The sequence below is a fragment of the Meleagris gallopavo genome, chromosome 6, assembly GCF_000146605.3.
Source record: "Meleagris gallopavo isolate NT-WF06-2002-E0010 breed Aviagen turkey brand Nicholas breeding stock chromosome 6, Turkey_5.1, whole genome shotgun sequence".
Lineage (NCBI taxonomy): Eukaryota > Metazoa > Chordata > Aves > Galliformes > Phasianidae > Meleagris > Meleagris gallopavo.
Window position 1 is genome coordinate 42420347 of NC_015016.2, and position 19663 is coordinate 42440009.

Below are 19663 nucleotides of genomic sequence, written 5' to 3' on the forward strand. Positions count from 1 at the left end.
TCACCAGATAGATCAAACCATGTGATCTCTATTTCTCTCATCTGAGAGATCTCTCTGAGAGAAGTTACGTGACTTGCAAGGTCAAATAACAGTAAGTTCCTCCTTACTCCAATGATTGGCACTCAGCCTCCAGAGAAACCAACTTTCTCTTGCTCCTGCCAGCAAAGATTTTCCCTGGATTTTCATCCTTTTTCCTTAGTAAGGCTTTAATTATGGTCTTCCATGAAACAGATGTTCCATCAAATGTTGAAAAACTCTTTGTGGTAATGTCTTGGTCACATGTCCTATGGTAAGTTGTGTAATTTTGACCATTTTTCTTCCATAGTCATTTCATTCTAAAGGACATCTCCAGGGCCTACAGGACTTCTTTGCTGCTTCCCCTGCCTTTGTGACAAAGTTGTGTCTGTCTCCTCCAGCAGCAATTACAGATGTTGGTATAGAGGGCCCATGTGCAGCTGCTCTCAGTCATCTGTTCTCAGCATATGTATTCCCATCAGTGCTGGGGAACAGAACTGTTGTTCAAGAGGTCTAGAGGGTACAGCCCTGCCTACTTCCCTTTGTGTCCACTAGCACTGGACTCTGGCCGTGTTATTCTAAGTCCCTTTTGAATCTGCTGATTGTATTACAGTGTGAGTGCGTGGATTTTACTGGCTGTGTACAGTGATACTCAGACCAATCTCCAACTGGTTTCTGTCTGTGTTTGTTTTAGTTACTTAGGGTTTGAGAAATCAGTTCTTCATTCACCTTACTTACCACACTCACGATACGAAAAACCTCTGTCACTTTCATTCACCATCCTTCTCCTCTCCCATCTCTCGGTCTCTCCTTGAAATAAGTTTGGGAATTGGCCTCTAAACTCCACACAGCTTCTCCTGCTCCTTTTACTTCTGCTTCATATCAGTTGTTTGCTAGTGTTTGTTCCTTTCCAGAACTTAGTGTTCTTCCTGACTCCCTTCCTGTGTTAGGCTGTCACACTATCTCCTAACCTGTATCCCAGGTTTGTGCTTTTTTCTTACAAGTGTTATTTTTTCCAAGCAATTTTCTTCTGCTGCTTATCCAGACTTTGTGCTGGCTTGCATCATACTAGGAAAAGAGAGGTATATGTTTTTTTAGTGTAAATTGTCAATTCTAGAGTCAGCATGAAAGTGACTGCAGGAATTGCTGAGATCTGGGGTGATGCTTTTTACTAAGTTCCTGTATTTCTCGTGCTTTGGGAAGCATACTTGTGGTTCCTAATGTGGAATTCAATCAGGTTAGGGGAGAGCAGGAGGTGTAAGTATTCTTTGGTGCTCTGCATTTGTTCTTTGGAGAATTAACTCCTAAAGGCAGGTGCCTGGTGGCGGTTTTGTTTTTCCCTTTTGTGGTGTACATAAACAGTACTGGAAGACTAAAAAACTATTTTTGTTTATTGGTGCATTTAAATATATGAAAATACTCTTATTCCACTATTTTGTCTCGCTGGCATGCAATCGGAGTGAAGCCATGCACTCCCTGGATACACATGTATGTATGCATCCTAAAGTTTTTTCCTGTTAAAGTCAACATCTGTAAAGAGCAAGTTACATAAGAATTAATCCTTGTTTTTTTTCCTTTGTGATTCCGAAGCATTATTGACAGCTGTTGTGCAGGGGCTGACACATCTTGTAGCAGGGCTGAAAAACAAGCAAAAGCAGGACAATTGCTTTTCAGGGTTTTCCGTGCTCAGTGACTTATCAATGGGCTCCTTTGCCCTTTCAGGACATTCTCCGTCTGTCTGGGCAGCGAGGAGATCCTGGTGGCTAATGAATGTGTTTGTTCGGACTGCTGCTGAGCACTGTGCTGCCAGTGTATGCTTGTTGCATGAATAGCTTTTGTTCTTGCTCTAGAAGAATGGATGCAGTGGTAGAATTTCCTTTTCTTTTCTGTTGAACATAAAAACAAATGCCCTAATATGGCTGTGTATAAGTAGGGAGAGAAACATTTCCATACTGAAGCAAAATTTAAGTTGTTTCCATTAATATGCTGTAGAAGGGACCTAATAGTTCAACAGCCTCTCCTCACTGAGGTCTGTTTCATTCTGTTACACTCAGCAGGAACGTATGTGTCGGTTGAAACCAAGCAAAGACGTTCTAACCTAATAAACAATGGTATTCTTCACAATGAAACTGCAATTTGCAGAGGTTTTATCTTTGTTAACTTTGGCTTTCCCTATCTTTATCCGTTGTGTTTTGCTCAGCCAAGTTTTTCATAGCTTACCTCTTCAAGATGCTTTCAGTTGCTGAATTTAAGTAGAATTTCCCACCAAGGAAGCTGACGAGCAGGAAATACTGATGCTTTACGTGTACAAAAGCACGGACACAGGCTTGGGACCTGTATGGGAGGTCTTTGAGTCATCCACACCATGGACAGGCTTGGCCAGTGCCTGGTATGGCAGTGGGAGTCGAATCTTCTCTTAGATAACTAGTGATAGGACAAGAGGGAATGGCCTCAAGTTGCGCCAGGAGAGGTTGGATGTTGGGAATGATTTCTTCTCAGAGCGGTGAGGTGCTGGCACAGGCTGTCCAGGGAGGTGGTGGAGTTCCAAGTCTTCCTCCCAAGTTCCTGCTCTCTGATGGTGTGCCCATGGAGCTGCCATGGAGGCTGCCTGCCCTACCATTCCACAGCATGTGCCCCACCTGCGTGAGGCCTGGTGGAAGCTCTGCATGCTGAGAAGGGGCTGTGCTACCATTTAGTTATGCAGGTCACTTGGAGCATAGCTGAGACAGCCTGGAATGGGACTCCCAGAGTCTGGCATGGGGTGATTTATTTTCCTCTCAAAAACTGAATTTGATGTGGTATTTGCCATGGATGGAGGCAGAAGAACCACTGCTTAACCAGCTCTGGTTAAAGATGTGTCAGGACTGGCAATTCTGAAATCCTGCCGTGCCAATCAAGTTTCAGAAGCTGTGGGGCTGCCTGAGGAGGCTGAGTTTTAAAGATATGAGACAGCTTTCTTTTTAAAAAACTTTTCTTCCTGCAGTTTGGCTTTGCATTCAGCAATGAAACTTGTGATGCCTAGGGTGCTAAAACCATCTTTCACATTAGTGAGTTGAGAGGAAGGTGAATTATTAAGAATAAGTTGCTTTCTTTGCCTTAGAAGCTAATGACACACTTTACAAACAGAGTATGTGAGTTCAGCAGCAGCATTTGTAAGACTTCACTATAATTAGACTTATTCTTGTCATCCTAGAACTGAAGAAGAATAGGAACATGGTGGACTTGAATTTTTGACCTGTAACAGGTCAATGTGCAGAGTAATTTATTAATTTATGTCGAAGACATGCTTGTAATTTGGACCCCAGTTAGTATTTAATGCCTGTCTCTGAGTGGGCCTTGAGAGCTCAAATAATGGACAACTGCAGGCTGTATTTCTTTCCTTAGCAGACCAGTAAGCAGCCTAAATGCAAGGTTCAGGTTTCTCTATGCTCTTGCTTTCCATTTGTGTGGATCTGTTCATGGTACAGTACATGAACTACTAGTGAGTAGTTCATTCCGTGATGATCTAAATTAGCAGGAAGCATCTGAAAGCCACAGTCCCACGCTGCTTCACACAGCCTGGAAGTGTCTGCTGCATTTAGAGAGACTACTTGTCTTGTTTTTTATCCCAGGAATATGATTAGACTTTAGGCTTGGTTCTGATGACAAAGGAGAATGCTGATGTAGCTACGGCCTCCTTGTTGGTGCCCAGCTGATTTAGGTGACCCTTCTCCAAAGGAGTTTTCAGATGTTTCTCAAGCTGGTGGAACGGAGTAAGTTGGATCATTGTGGGTATATTGTGTGTATTACTTTACCTTTTTGAAAACGGGGCAGTACATTGTGAACCACAAATGGAGCACTTCCTATTTAAAGAGTAGAAAACAGTGCTCTGTTGTCTGAGGGAACACAGAGTTTTGTCATGTTACGTATGGGGATACAGAATTCCCAAGTGCTTCCTGATCTTTGGATTCTGAGAACTGAAAACCAAAATGGAGTCTGTGTTCCATGCATGTACGTGTTATTTCAAAACTTGTGGTTGAGATTCACTACTGTTTAGCATGAGATAGCCTCAGGTTGATGGACTTTAATTTCTTGTGTTACATGTGGCTGGACTTTAGTCTCCATGCAGTAGCCCAGTTCTGCAGAGAAGCTTCCTTTTACCCAATTAGTAGGTAGCTGGCACTGGAGTTGAACCATTTTCAGGTACGGTGTGCTTTTAAAGAAAGAAATAAATGAGAATTGTTACGTATTGATGAGCTGTTTTCATACAGTTTTTAAGTTTGTCTTTAAAATGTTTGAGAACTGTATGTCAAGGAGGAGTACAGTATGTGGGGGGTGGGAAATGGGACACAATTGTGGAACCTGGGGAGGAATGAATAGTTCCAGGAAGTAAAGTGGTGACTTCTTCAAGCTTTCTCCAGAGAATTTCCTTGTTTCTCTTATCTCTTTTTCTTTCTGTTTCTTATCTATTTCATTTTTCCACAGCCATGCAGAAAGGCTGTGACAAGTTAGGAAGTTCTAATTCTCTTGTGAGAACTGCAAGAATTTGCCTGAATGCAGCATACTGTATTCTTTATTCTGATTTTTGTATGATTATTTATTTTTTACTTTTTGTTTGCTTGTTTTAAAATTATTTTTCCTTTATAAGGAGGGGAAATTTGGAGTACCCATTCCTGGCTGTGGGCTGAGCACCAGCAGATGGGAGGTATTGGGCTGCAGTAGAGTCTCCTGGAAGATGTTTGGGGTGGGTGAATTATACAACCTGCTGACCAAAACTTGTGCTTTGGAGGCTGCCAAGCAGCACAGCAGTTCCCCAAGGCCAGACCTTAGTGTGGTTCTGTTCATCATATTGCTTCTGCACAGCAATTGCTCCCCGTTTCTCACAGGAGCCATTTCAGGGTAGCAGAGCTGCTCTGAGCTGTTTGCATGGTGTTAACCTCTGCCAGGGCCACAGCTGAGGAGAATGCTGCTCCAGGAATGGTACGGTTTCTGTACAGTTTCTGAGTAGTTTTCTTGTAATCTCAGAGCCTTTTAAGAAAAAAAAAAAAAAAAGTAATCCAGTGAGTACTGCAGACGGTTAGTTTTGCAGAACTACTGGTAGCGGAGAGAGAAAACCCATGAGAAATGGCAGAACTGTCATTTTTTATGTGGAGGTACTGGGTAGTAAGGCCCTTCTTGCACCAGGTGGCAGTATCCACTGCTCAGAGGTGCTTTAGTGACCTGGAAGGCCCTTTCACCTTGACAGGAGAGATTCTGCTTGAAAACAAACCAATTAAACCATAAAGACTGAGGACAGTTTGGACAAGAATTCAGCAGATTCTAAACTAAACACTTTATATTCCATGCAATGGCTGTATGGGTTAGCTGTAGTGTACTGCTTCTAAAAACAAAAAATAAAAACTAACAAATACCAGCAAGTACCAGGCTTTGAGAATCACAGAACTTGTTTTCTGTGTGTTATTCCTGTATGGTTTGTTTGCTTTACTTATCCCTTCTGTTATTTTTCTTCTCTCATTTGTCAGTACTTTTGTGAAATTGATATTAAAATTGAAGACATACTCCTTGTAAATGAATCTTGCTAGGTATTATTTTTGCAGTATGATACTTAATTGTCTATTCAGACAAAACTATGAACAAATGAAACTCAAAAACCTGGTAGGGAATGGAGAGTGACAGATCAGCTGCTTTAAAGGAACCATGTTGTTTAGAGTGACATCTTCAGATCTTTCCAAGTATTTCCACAGTCCCTCCACCACCTTTCTCATGTATTTCGTCCTTACTTTTGTCTTTATAGCTATAATTAGTAGTGCAGAAAGCAGATATTAAAAGCTAACTCAAGCTGAGGTCGAACTGCCTGGTGACAAGGTGCTGGCATAGTTCCTCCAATCCAGGATGCCCAGAGAAGTGGAGATACCCTGGTCAATCAAATGCCAACGTCTAAGAAGATATGGAGCGTGTTAAGAAAGAATGTTAATAATTACCTAAGGTAGCTAAGCAGTAGGAAAAAATGTGGAATCTAACTCAGCTGGAGTGTTCTGTCTGATTTTGAGTCGTCTTTATTGAATGGGAAGATTGGAAACTGAAGCAACAAAACATCAGCAAAAAATGAGGCCTCCGAAAGAAATTGGTTTAATCTGTTTTAGCAGATATGCAGAGGAAGGGGAGGAGTAATGTCAGAAAATCCTACAAAGCACACTGAGCAACTTCCTTATCTTCTTACAAATAGGACGTGGAGAAGTTTGTACTAAAAAGAGGTGAGGTGGGGTGTTCCTGCATGTGCCACGTCTCAGCTATGAGGATAGCAAAGCAGTGGAGCATACTACATGCAAAAATAAAACAAAAAAGATTTAACAAATTCACAGATTTTCTTTGTTTTTGTATAATTATTCCTATGGAGTACCATAAACTATAGCCTTCTGCAGTATGCAGGAGCCTTAGCAAATCTTTCTCCATAACTCTCTTCTTTCGGTAGCCAAGGCTGTAATGACCCATGCTTTGGGAGGAATCATGAGTTTGTAACTCCCAAGAGAAACATTCAGCTCTTCAGATTGGTTGTAATTTGCTTGTAGAAGTTTCTGTTAGCCAAGGTTGTCCAGATGACAAGTTGAAAATCACTTAGACTACAGAAAAAATACATCTGTGAAAGAACAACTTGAACTGTAGTTTCTTGAATCATTTATATTAATGAACATTTAATTGGTTTAGGCTTACAGTGCTGTTTAACTCAGTAGAATGAAGTTGCCATGTAGGACGAGGAAAAGCTTCAGAATTATAAAGCTTGAATAATATCTCAGGTGCTCTGAGTGCTTATCTTACTTGTTTATCTTTGCAATATTAATCAGAACCATTAAAAAAAAAATAAAACAAACACAACAAAACAGTCTGAAAGCCTTTGTACCTACTTGTGACATCAAGAGCCAGCACCTCAAAAAAGCAAGGGGAAGAAGAGTGAAGACTGCATGACTTTGGCACTGAGTGTACTGCCATGATTTAAATGGTGAACTAATGTTTAGTCATACACAACCATAATTACTGTGTCCTGTTTTTCCTAAATAGGTAATTATATCAGAGCCTACACCTATTTCCTGCTGGTAAATGGATTTTAAAATCACAATAGAAGTTAATAACAATAGCAACAGAATATGTTGCCTTTGAAGATCTATTTTTTTCAGTTGTTAGGCTTTGAATTGTGTAGAAACTCAGGATTTATTATGTAATAAAGCAGAAAAAGTGTCTTGCTCGACTTGTATTGCACTATAATTTTTAATTCCCTACTGTATGTCTTTCTGTGTTCACATGGATTTCTTTTCCGCAATAAAACTATGGATTTCTTTTGTGTGTGTGTACGTGAGTTTTTCTCTCAGATTCGAATGAAAACTTCTTTTGCTTTTCCTATTTTGCTACATTTTGTGACAGAGCAAACCAGCTTACTTCTCTGCACAGAACTGCTTGCTTGAAACTGTAAGGTCGCTCATTTTCTTCTGAAATAGCAGCTGGAATTCAGACATTCTTTCTTTTTCAACATTTTTATTTTCCTGTTTGCAAGAGGACCACCTCGGTAAGGTTGTGCAGACCTTCATACTTTTCACAAGAGGAGAAGTAATATTTCAGCAGGAAAAAAAAGAAAAAACAACCTTGTATTCTTGACAGTGAGAGCATTAGGCAACTTAGAGATACAGAAGTCTGTATGCATATAGGCTTTATGTATGCGTTTGTAAGGATGTATAGAAAAGCATCTTTTAAATGTTTAGTTTACATCAGCAGATGTTTCTTACAGTATCAGCTGACTTCTCTGAACTTAGATGGTTACAGGCACTGAAGTGGGACACAATCAGCATTTCAGAAGCAGCCAAGCAGAAGAAAGGTTTGTACTTAGAGTTAGTATGCAGCTGTGGGTGCAGGGGAATAAAGTCTTGTTTCTCTGGGTGAATTGCTACTCTCTTATTCTGGTAAGTTGCTGCAGGACCTCTTGAAGTGATGTGTGTGGGCTGATTTGCTCTCTGCACAGAGCTCCACAGAAATGGCAGCGCTGCACATGAGTACTTACTTCTGTTAATCTTTGTATATATATTTCTGCTGTGAGGTTTGGAGAATGCTTATGTGTGTCCAAAAGGTAGCAGCACATTGGATGAAAGCAAAGAGAATTTAGATTGGTGGGGACCTCTGGGCCTTCTACTCAAATGCACTCTTTTAAACTGGGTGCTCGAGGCCTTGGCCAAGTGAGTTCTCAGTCTCTCCAAAGATAAGAGATTTCTCAGCTTTTCTGGACTCTTCTTCCCATGTTTTACCATCCTCACAGCGAAAAAGTCTTATGTTGAAGTTTTTTATATTAAAAAATTGTTGTCTCTTCCTAAATTTAACTGACCAGTGTAAATTGCATCACTTTTGCAGTTGTTGATGGCTCTCAGCATTCGTTTTTAAAACTGAATGTGAAGGGCTGATATCACAGAATGTATGTTGAGACAGTGTTGAAAGATGCTCTAGAAGTTCTTGCAGCCTGCTTTACTGTGAGTCTTCAGTGTGAATTGTGAGTTTGCTGTTGTAGCCCTGGATTTCTTCTTGGGAAAAATCTGCCAGCAGTTGAAGGCAAAATTCAGCGATACTCAACTACAATGAAGGAGGAAGTTAAGGAGAAATATAGAACTTGCAAACTAAAAATAATCTGTCAAGTAAAACTTAAAAATGTGAATTCCTGAATGCAGTATCCTTTTTTCCATACCCACAATTTTACTATTCTTTCTGTTGCTTTCTTGCTCTCTATTTTGCCCCTTTCTCAAAACCGTATTCTTCAGTATACGAGTCCCTGCTGCAGGGCTTTTTATCCCAAATAGCAAACCCTTCCATTTTGTGCTAGTAGACATTAGTTTGCGAATAATTTGAGCTAGTCTTGTTTTCTGAGTAGTATCTAGCTGTTCACGAAGAAAAATCTTTTTGATATCAAATTAAACTGGCATGTTTCCTAGCTTATACATATAATACTTGGTTTAAAGTGGCTGACAGACTGTCTTCTCTTTCTTTTGTCAGATGTGTGCAATAGTACCAATCTTCCTGAAGTTGAAATCATCAGTCTACTGGAAGAACAACTGCCTCATTATAAGCTAAGAGCAGATACAATCTATGGTTATGACCACGACGACTGGCTTCATACTCCTCTCATTTCTCCTGATGCAAATATCGACTTAACAACTGAGCAAATAGAAGAGACCTTGAAATACTTCCGTAAGTCAAAAACTTATAAATTTTACCGAGGAATAAATAAAACTATACTATTTTTGTTACTGCCTCTGAAATAACTGTAATTCTCTTACAGTTGTGAAAAACAAGAGAACTGTTGGTTTTCAAGTTTTATGGTCAGTTAGTAAAGAAAGGAAATAATCAAAAACAGCAGTTGCATTTGTTAATCTGTCCATGTACTTCGTCACAACATCAAATATTGGTGAAACTTCATGACTTCTTTTTGCTTGTTATCTTTCTGGCAAGAGGATGAAATTTCTATGTTTATAAAATGTAAAAAGTTTAGGTGTGTTGCCTTATTTACTTTTTTTGAGAATATTCTCTGACTCACTGTAATGCTGTCTGTGCTACTGTGTGCCTGCATCACAAGATGATGTCAAATCATTTGTCTACTGCTTGAGTTTCTAAGAAAGACTTGTGAAGAACCAAACACTGAGCATTTAGTGAAGATGGTTTATCCCCTTGTTCTTTCTTTTGTTCATATTTATACTGTTGTACAGAAAGGTACTGTTTGTGCCTGGAGAGAAGGCTTGTATCTTGTGACCTTATGCATTTTTCATTCTTTTGTTTGAGCTGGTAGATACTTTCATTGTGGTGAATGGATTCGTGTCTCTACGTTCTTTTACTGTGGATGTTGACTTAACAGTACAAGAAGAGCAGACAACTGTGATTCATCCTCTAGTTGCTCATCAATCATGTAGTTTATGATTAAATGATTCTTCTCCCCTCCTCCCGTTTTCATGTGAAAGTACAGTTTTGTTACACTTCTGAATCGTGACATGTTCAAATAGTCTGCAGAGCATCGAGCCAGTAGGTGACATATTCAAGTTGTAGTAGTTAGACTTGCATACTAGCGGATTTACATAAATTATAGTGGTAGGTAGTTTTAGGTAGTTACTGAGGAGCTGTGGGGCTCAAAAGATTTGAGTTACAGGGCTCAACACAAGCCTTTGGAAATACGGCTTCATTCTATTGTCATGCACCTGGAGAATGCGCTTTCTAGTTGTGTAACTTATTACAAATACAAAGAACTGAGTTACTTCAGTGCCACAACAAAAGACATGAAATATAAAGTATCTACCAATCACTGAAACTTCACTGAGGCATCTTTGTGGCCTTCCCAGATTTAGTTTATAAACATGAGGGAAACCAAGTTTTTACACAGGTAGATATTGATAGGGCAAGTAGGAACAGTTTTAAACTAAAGGAGAGATTTAGATTAGGTGTTAGGAGGAAGGGGTTTTTTTTTAACCAAGAGAGTGGTAAGGTGCTGGAACAGGCTGTGGATAGTCTTTCCTGGAGGCATTTAAGGCCAGTTTGGATGAGGTCCTGGGCAATCTGATCTAGTACTTGATCTAGCAGTTGGCCTCTCTGTCTGTGGAAGGGATGTTAGAACTTGATGATCCTTGAGGTCTCTTCCAACCCAAGCCATTCTATGGATCTATATATGTTCTCCACCTTCTCCCCAGTCAGACAGAAGCAGTGCAGAATGACAGGTGGGGTAGAAAGCTGATCAATGGAATCAGTTAATTCTTGTTTCATAGCAGATATTTAATGCAGCTGAAATGGTGCCAGTAGTTGGCTTAAAGAAACCTTCTGAAAAATCAGTATTCTAATATCTGTAGTAACGGGATTAATTATGTCTCATCCTTAGGATGGTCTTAAAAGGGGCTGTTGCATTAGGCATAGGAAAGATGATTTACCAGTGGGGAAAGCAGTGCAAAAATCAATGTGGGAGTATCCCAAGTCTCCTACCTAAGATGCTCATGTGATATGCCATCAGTAATGATGCATCACTGTTGAGAATGGGTACTTAATGAAGCAACTTGCATCAGAGAAATCGGATAGCAGTAGCTGCTTGTAACTGTGCATGCTCAAACAATTTTATCCAGCATTTAGCTTGCAAGCATAATGGGCTGCAAGCTTTGCTATGCGCTGCAATTTGAAAACTTCACCCAGTCAAGTAGCCTGAATGGAAAAAAAAGGAAAAAAAAGAAAAAGTGATGTGTTTTCTGCTTTCATTAGTAATTAACTGCTTAAAGAGAAGGGACTAAGCAAGGAGAACTTCTGTAAAGAAAGTTTGTTGCTTAACACTAATGTACAAGCACATGCTCAACAGGTAGTGGCTTAAGAAGTTGAAAATGAGCAAAGTTGAATTAATCCCCAGACTGATATCCTGCCAGCTGAGATCACTGCTTTTACTCTTGTTCATTTGTGAACAACTCATACAAAGCTGCAGTGCAAGGTCATAAAACTTTGGCATGTTTGGAAGTTATGGTACTGTGCATAAACATTGCTTTATGAAAAATGAACCATGAAAATAAAGATATTAAGTAAGTTGTCACAAAAGTGAATTGCACCATTATCACCCTGCAGAGTATTTTCTAGGGTGTGGCTCCTAGCAATGTGATTCATTTTCAGAGCTGTGATCAGGGCACTCCTTTTGTACATGTTTACTTTGTTTTAAAAACCTTGATGGAGGAGGAGGGGGAAGGTGAATAGATATGTAACTTGTCTATGAGAAAATGTGAGGACAACATTACAGATTTCCATTTTATTCAGAGCATTATTCTTATGGTCTGAGTTCTACCAGTGTAGTTATATTTAAGAAATAACAGAAGTGAAATTTATAATCTGTCAGACTTTCTGAAGTAAAGGAAGAATTAATTAATTTTACTGCACCAGAAGAGGATTTCCTGCAAAATAAACACTATTATCAGAATTAAAATGTCCTACATGTACAGATAGTTATGTTTTCCTCGGGCTTTTTAGAAACACTTTAAGATGAGCAAAATATAATTGATGTTGGTCTGAGCTTGTGCAGAATATTTTTAGGTATGAAATGAAGTCTTTTCATTGCTTGTGGTTCCTAGCATTCCAGTATCGATCAGCTTTGAAACCACCACTATTCTGAATAGTTGAGAAGTCAGAAGGAAAGGATATGTTGTGGCTTTATTCAGGAAATGTTTGCAGACTGAGAAATACTGGACAGAGCCAGGAATGTTTGAGCATATTTTAATATATGTAAATATTGTGCATAGTTAACATATGCAAATATGCATTTTGTAAGGCTTCCTGTTCTTCTGTTGGGAAGAGCAACATTTTATTACTCAAACTCTCACCACACCACTTAATTAATGTGTAACAACTTAGTCTGGAAGTAATCTGAATAGTAATTCTACTGTGATACTCTTGCAGTGTAACTCAGTTGTTTTAATGATGTTCAGATACCTACAGTGAACTACTGGAAATAGGCAGAGGGAACACTGCTGGTTTTCCACTAGCTGTAAATGATAGCAAAGCGTTTCTTGTTTGACCATGGAGTGGTGTCATTTACTTATTTTGTTTGTTTTGGCAGTAACTGAGAACAGCTTTTTTGCCTCATTTTAGCTGCAGGCTTTGAACACATTTGTGGCAAGTTACCATTACTCAGTGACTCTTTAAGCTCTGTCTTGGTTCTGATCCATGTCTCTAGCTCTGTCTTGACTCAGTTTGTGAGTTTTGAACAAGATGGATGTCTGAACCTTTAAATCTCAATACTGGATTACTTAAAAGTAGTGAAGATTACTTTGAGACCCATAGAAATAGGAAAGTGGATATGAATATATATAAAAATTATGTGAGCGTGTATATATTATGATACACACAGGTGTGTGTAAATATATATATAATATGCATGTATTGATGTACAATTGGATTTGTAGTTATCCTTCTGAAAGAACTTTGATATGCAGTGACAGAATTTTAAATCTCTACTCAAAATGAAAGTAGATCCTTAAATGCTTTTTGGGTTAAGCCTTATAAAGTGCCCTTAAGTTCTCCATGGACTATCTCTGAGAACCGCACTTCCAAAAAAAAAAAAAAAAAAAAAAGACTGTTTAAAATCTCATTTGTATATGAATTATAGTGCTGCTTTTATTAGGTACATGCACGTAGATTTGTGACGTATCTGAAGTATGTTCTGTAATTCATTCTCGTTATCTAGCCAGTATTCCCCTTTCCTATCAAACAGTCTTGGTACTAGGAAACGTACGATACTACATACTCATTGACCCCGATTTTTTTCATTTCTGAATAATATATTTAGTAAGAGAGATTGTGTGGTTGTTTTGATAGATTCAGATGTCTCCAAAGACCATTATCAGTGAAGGAACTTAAATCACTTGCAGTGACAGTATTCTCTAGTTCGAGTTCATCTGTGTTTGCATTTGCTCCCGGGAGAGGATGTATGAGAAATGCTACTTCCAAGGGTGATTCAGCTCATAGTGTAACTAGCAGCTGCCTTGCTGTCCTTTGAAGTAGAAGCATTGAAGTGAAGTGATGGAGCTTTTCTGAAGAGTTGGTGGGTGTTTGGAGTAATGTACTATCAAGCTTTCAAAGTATACAGATACGTTTTCATTCAGTTAAGAAGCAGATTAGTAGCAATTTATGCTCACCCACACGAGACCTGCTGTCACTGGACTGTATTTCAGGGGATAGAGAGAGAGGAGATAGCATTACATTTGTGCAATTTCCATTTCACAGTAGGAATCATATCACAAAGAAACACTTGTCTTTAGGAAAATAGTCTATCATTTTGAGTGAAGGAAGAAATTGTCTTCCAGATTGTGAACTGAAAAGAGTGCCAGTGCTTTTAATGGGGCCACTGTCTTAATGGATGTCTCCATTTGGTCCTTGATCTCTATTGGTCATTTCTTTAGGTCTCCTTAGGCTTGTTTATCCATCTTTAATAGAGCATAATGGCATACTGTACTGAACTTTGAAGGGCTTCTAGAGTACCACCTGCTCTTTCTTGATATTCAAAGAATACCATGTATTTTTATCTTCTGTAATTTCTGTAATTTTCTCCTTAAAAATCAGAAGGTACCAGAAGCTCAAGGCTGAAGGGAGGAGGAAGAGCTTCAGTGGAAACATCGATTGAGGAGGTCAGTATAGATTGAGGTTTTCAGTAACACGGAAGAAAAATATCTTCTGCAGCTTGTGCGTAGTGAGAAACTTGAAATTAAACTACTTTGACTCATTTCCAGACTAGCAGGACTTGTCATGTAAAGGTCTGTAAAGCATAAGTACTTCTGCTACACTTATACAATGGTTGCTTGAGTGCTTTGTGCCAGTGATATGTGCTTTAATACAGACGTTTTCATTCTTCAGTCCCCTGAACTTGTTTTTCTTCAGTCCCCTGAACTTGTTTGACCTAGTTTTCTAATGACATATGGTTAGAGCTGACCCATTAAAATAAAAAAAGTAATGAGATTTTGAGGGGTGTTGAATGTGTTTATGCATATGGTGGTGGTGGCAATCTTGCAGCTCTCTATTAATTCTTTCTTGACTCTAGAAATCAGTTTCATTTTGTTAGATGACATAGTGCCAGTGTTCTAGGTTATATTCAATAGGATTGAGAGAATACACTTCAGTATTTCCAGTCCGCACAAAGAGATCTTACTGAAGATTATTCATTATCAGCCTTGAAGGTTTTGGCTTGGTTGGTATTTTCAAAAGCAACTTTTGTGCATTTATTGGCTGCTTGCTGAACACTCAAATGTTTAGCATCTGCATTCTGTTTCCTCATTGCAGTTTGATGTATTAATCAATCTGCATCTTGCAAAACTCTGTTAACAGTAGGAAAAATGGACAATAGTTTTCATCTTAGCACTGGGTTTTTGTGTGTGTATTTTAATAAGCCCTATTGGTCTTTTGGACATCCAGCAACGTAGAATTCTGAGCATTCACATTGCCCCTTCTCATATAAAGCTAGATAGGCAAATTCTTAAGCTTGATTTAAGTAGATATTTGCTTCTTTATATTTGGAGACATTGAAGGCAATTATTGAAGAAAAAAGCAATTATCTGTTCTTTCCATTCTTTATCTATTTTTCTCTATTTTAAATGCATCTAGTAACTTTATTTCTGTGATGATGGTGTTGTTGATTAAGATCTTAGATGATGCCTCATGAAATCCTCACTCAGTGTTCATGGTGATTGCAGCCATGCAAATCCCAGGCTGCAGCGGGTGCCTGGGGCTTTTTCCCTGAGACTTGGGAGAAAAGGCCTTCTTCCCGGCAGGTTTGTGCCTTTTGCTGAAGGGCTGTGTCACCAGGTGAAGACATTAAGAGGAAGGTAGTAGCATCAAAGAGTATAGAAGACACAGAATCTGAAGAATGGCTGAGGGTTGTGCTGCCATTCAGGAGGACTTTGACAAGCTGGAGCAGTCGGGTCAAGAAGAACCTCAAGAGTCCAACAAAGGGAAGTGCCACGTTCTGCACCTGCAGAGGAAAGCTCCAGGCAACAGGACAGGCTGACTGACCAGCTGGAAAACAGTCCTGCAGAAAAAGATCTTTACTTGTTCTTGATAGGTGTGTATACATTTGAGTATTCTTTTGAAAAGCGGCATCTTATGGAAGTGGTTAGGTCTATGCTGTCATGGTCTCACAGTATTTAAGCATGACCAATGGTACCTTAATGAATACTGAAAACAGTTTCACAGATACCTGTTTGAAGACAGCATGAATTTTGATTTCATACAGATGCAAGTGTGTTACTCTTCAGGAATCATTCAGGAATCACCAAACATACCACAGAAAGTAAAAAAAATTACCTTGGTCCTTTTCATGGGGAGAAATAATTCTATTATGTAGAAAATCAGCTTTTGTCCTTAAGTAACTTAATCCGTCTGCTCCTGTCTCACATTAAATTGTCTTGTTTCAGTGGGAGAATACTTAAAAGATTGCTATGAAGCAGAGATTTTGTCCAGGTGAGGTCGTTGGGCCCTTATGGTGTTTGGAGTCCCTAAGCTCTGTCCCATGTGTAGAAAGTACTTGTACCATTTTGAAGCCTTGGACAATAATTACATTTTGACTAAAGTGATCAAATCTGAAGCACTCGTTTATTTTAAATACTGGTTCTGAAAGCTGCTGGTACAAGGCTTTCAGTATTCTGGTTCCACTCTTCTCGGGTGAAGCAGGCCGCTGTGACTTCTTGCTCAAGCAAAATACTTCACTGGAAGAGATCATTATCCTAAGCTGCAGAGTTGTTTATTATTACTACGTGTGCATTCATGGGATTACTCTTGCTCTGTGTTATTTTAGAAGCTGAAATCCAAGTAACAGTTCACTTCAGTAAATTCAGAAATAACAGTATGCCAGCCTGTCCTTGAAAATCAGTTGTACTTTTAAATATGCTCTGTTTTCCTTTTTAATGCTCTTTAATAATTTCAAAAAGAAATAAAAAGAAAAAAAGAAAGCAAGTGGAAAAACATCAACTTGCAGATGAACTGTTGTGGCAAAGCCTGATTAGTAGCAATACACATTGCATAATGTGGGCTGTACAGCAGTTCCTCTGGCAGAAAGGACTCCAGCTGATATTAGTGGGATGGGTAGCTTTATCCTGTGTGTTGATGGCTCTGGAAAGTAATGAGAGGATGTAGTGTTTAATTGTCAGGACCTGATTTTGTGCTAGAACCAAGGGAAGAAATGCATCCCAGAGGTAATTAAATGGGAGCTAATACACTATTTTAGCCACTGTGAGTCCAGCGTGATGCATCTGACTCTCGTGTTCATTTCACAGGATTTTCCCAGAATTGGGAAAGGTTTGGATAAGAAGGCTGAGAATGACTAAGCATGGGGAGGCATGATTGATGAGGTTTGAGATAAAGATATTATTTGCTTTCTTTGCCAGCAGAGATGACTTATGCTTCTTTGCTCCCTAGTAACATAGTTGGCCACTGGGTGGACAACTGTCCTGGGTGTGCTGCTACGGGTTTCTTGAGAGGCAATGTTTGCAAGTTGGGTAGTTGACACTATCTTTGTCAAATATTCTCTTTAAAGAAATAAAAGGGTTTGCATTGTTTTGTGAGCTGGTTAATTTGAGCTGTTCAGTTCTACATTGAGCCTATGGCATAGATTGATTACAGCAAAAGGGAAGGAAAAAGAGAGCTCATGAACTTGGCAGCCCAGCTTTTCTGCTTAAATATACTCCTTTGCAACTGCAAACTTGAGCACTCAGTCTGTTTAGCTTGTCAGTGTTGGCTGCCAGAATTCTTTATTAGTCTGGATATTTTGCTGTCTGGAGAACAAAGAAGTTTCTTTGTTTTGTTTAAACTAAACACGGAAAAATGGCCTAAAATGTGGTAGCTGGAAGGGAAGACCAAGTGAATGTGAATAAACATATATGGATTTGGAATATGAAAAATGTCATTGCTTGTAATCACAGATTTAGTATCTGGAATCTTTTCATAGCTCAATTATCTGATAAGTATTAGGCAATTATCATGGTAATACTTCATTCAAATGCAGTGTTACAATGCAGAGGTTGGAATACAAGGAGGTTTAATGTTAATAGGAGCAGTCCACCAGAAAATCATACTGTTCCGGTAGATATTGCTTATATAAAGTCTGATACACATATCTATATGAAGTAAAACTGGGCTGCAGAAATTGAAAGATGTTTCTGCTGCTATGTGGCTGCTTTGCTGGCCTGGCCATACTTTCATTTCCAACCCAACTGCCCTTCCAGCCTGACTTCTCATGTAGTTGAAAGGCTACTTGCATGTGGATACCTGGATTTATAGTATTCTGTCTGGGGTGTCTGTCTTCAGGCTGGGAAGATCACAGCATCTTTCCACATCTCTTGAGTATTTCTGAAATCGTTTGACAGCACAGTTGGTTTTCTCCACAGAAAGATAATACCTTTCTGGATTATACCAGTGTGTTTTCAATTAGCTCTGCAGAATAATGCCAATAAAACTGAAAACAAGCAAAACCCACCACCAAAACCAAAGGAAAAAAACAATAACAACAAAAACCAACACCAAAAACCACATCCCACCTAGAACTGCTTTTATCCTCTCTGAATGAAGTGTGTGTGTTGAGACAGGGAGGAAGGAGAAGTGAGAAGAAAATTCCATCATGTTTAAAAAGATTTCCTTTGTTTAGATTGTCAGGAAATAGAAAGGAGAGAGTCCTTGCAGCAATTTTGATCTGGTAGCCAGCATCCACTCTTTATATGTTAAATGCTGATTAGATAGAATTACCAACCTCAAATTACCTTTCAGACAAAAATAATACAAGTGGAACAAATTGCTTATGTGCAGAGCAATTGAGTTAATGTTGCCACAGAAACCTTTATTTTGTTCTGACAGTGTTTTAACAGCGTAGCCTTAACTGCACTTAACAGCAAATCCAGCTCTCACCTTGTGAACATACAAAACTGAAACTGCAGGGCTGAGTAAGAGCTGGAGTGCCTCTTCACATTCCTCTATTTCAAGATGGCATGTCCAACGTGAGGGCAGGTTGATCACATCTGGCAAAATTGCTCACAGTATTCAACATGTTAATTATTTTTTCAGATGTGTGTGAACTTGCATGTCCAAATGCTGCTAGTGGCTTTTATATAATCCTTTGCTATTCACTAACCTGAAATTGATGTCCGCTTCTTTTGTTGCTTTCTCATCAATATAGAGTGTGGAATGTAAAAAAATCTAATCAGCAGTATGAAGCCAAAAATAATGCAATCCCTGTCAAAATGAAAGTAGGTTTTATTTTTCAGAGCCTTGTTATCTCTTAGTGTGCATCTTGATTTCAGGAGGGCAGAAATAATCTGTGGAGTAGCATCTGTTGGGAAATAAGAATGATTTTTGTGCCTTTCCTATTGTAAGGCTGGAAGCTACTGGAGCATGACGATTTCCTGGCTTCTGGTTGATATGGAATGGCAGGAGCTGAAGGCAGCAGCTTGGGGGCAAGATGCCAGTAAATGACTTGAGTAATGCTCTGCTCCTTTGTTTGGAGGTAGCCTCCCAAGAATGGCTGCTTCCAACCTAGAGCAGCATGGCTGACTTTGCTCAGGTACCACATCAGCTCAGCTGTCCATCAGCAGTATCTAGAATACAGATGTTAGATCTCATTGTCTGGAGCCTGGTTGGTCCCCTGATTGAGGAGTGTAGGAGGGAGGATGCAGTACAGGGCCATAGGAATAAAGTTTGAGTAAATTATTTCCTTGAATTTTCACCCAGGAAAATCTCATAGGTGTGAGGTAGAGCTGAATTTGCAGAGGAGCTCTAACACTTCAGTATCTTTGATGCTTTGAAATTCACAGTAGTCTGTTTAGAAAGTTAAAAGAAAGTATTTTCAGTCATGAAAAAGGTTCAAAGATTCTTAGTTTAAGACAATACAACAAGGAAGTAAAAAATCAGAGGCATACGAACTACGGAATGATAACAGGGCTGAGGTTGACACAGATCTCCAAAGCCACCTGGTCCAACTTTTGCTCCAGCAGAGCAGCCAAGAGTAGATTGTCCAAGCCCATGTCTGAAAAGAGCCTGGATTCATCTTTACATCCTCTGTTCAGGTACTTACAGACATTGTTGAGATCCCCTTGAGCATCCTCTTCTCCAGGCTGAGCAGTCCAGCTGCCTCAGCCTCTTCTCAAATGAAAAACGAGGA

General features: G+C 39.3%; 1 protein-coding gene across 3 annotated transcripts in view; it reads left to right on the plus strand.

Moving 5' to 3' along the window:
* The window catches only part of TRAK1 (trafficking kinesin protein 1), a 104118-nt gene that overhangs the window by 28417 nt on the left and 56038 nt on the right, over positions 1 to 19663 (plus strand). For all 3 annotated transcript variants that reach the window (XM_010712968.3, XM_003207269.4, XM_031553970.1), the window contains exon 3: positions 9019 to 9213. In XM_010712968.3, coding sequence (XP_010711270.1) covers positions 9019 to 9213 — 195 coding nt within the window. The remainder of the gene's footprint in view (positions 1 to 9018; positions 9214 to 19663) is intronic.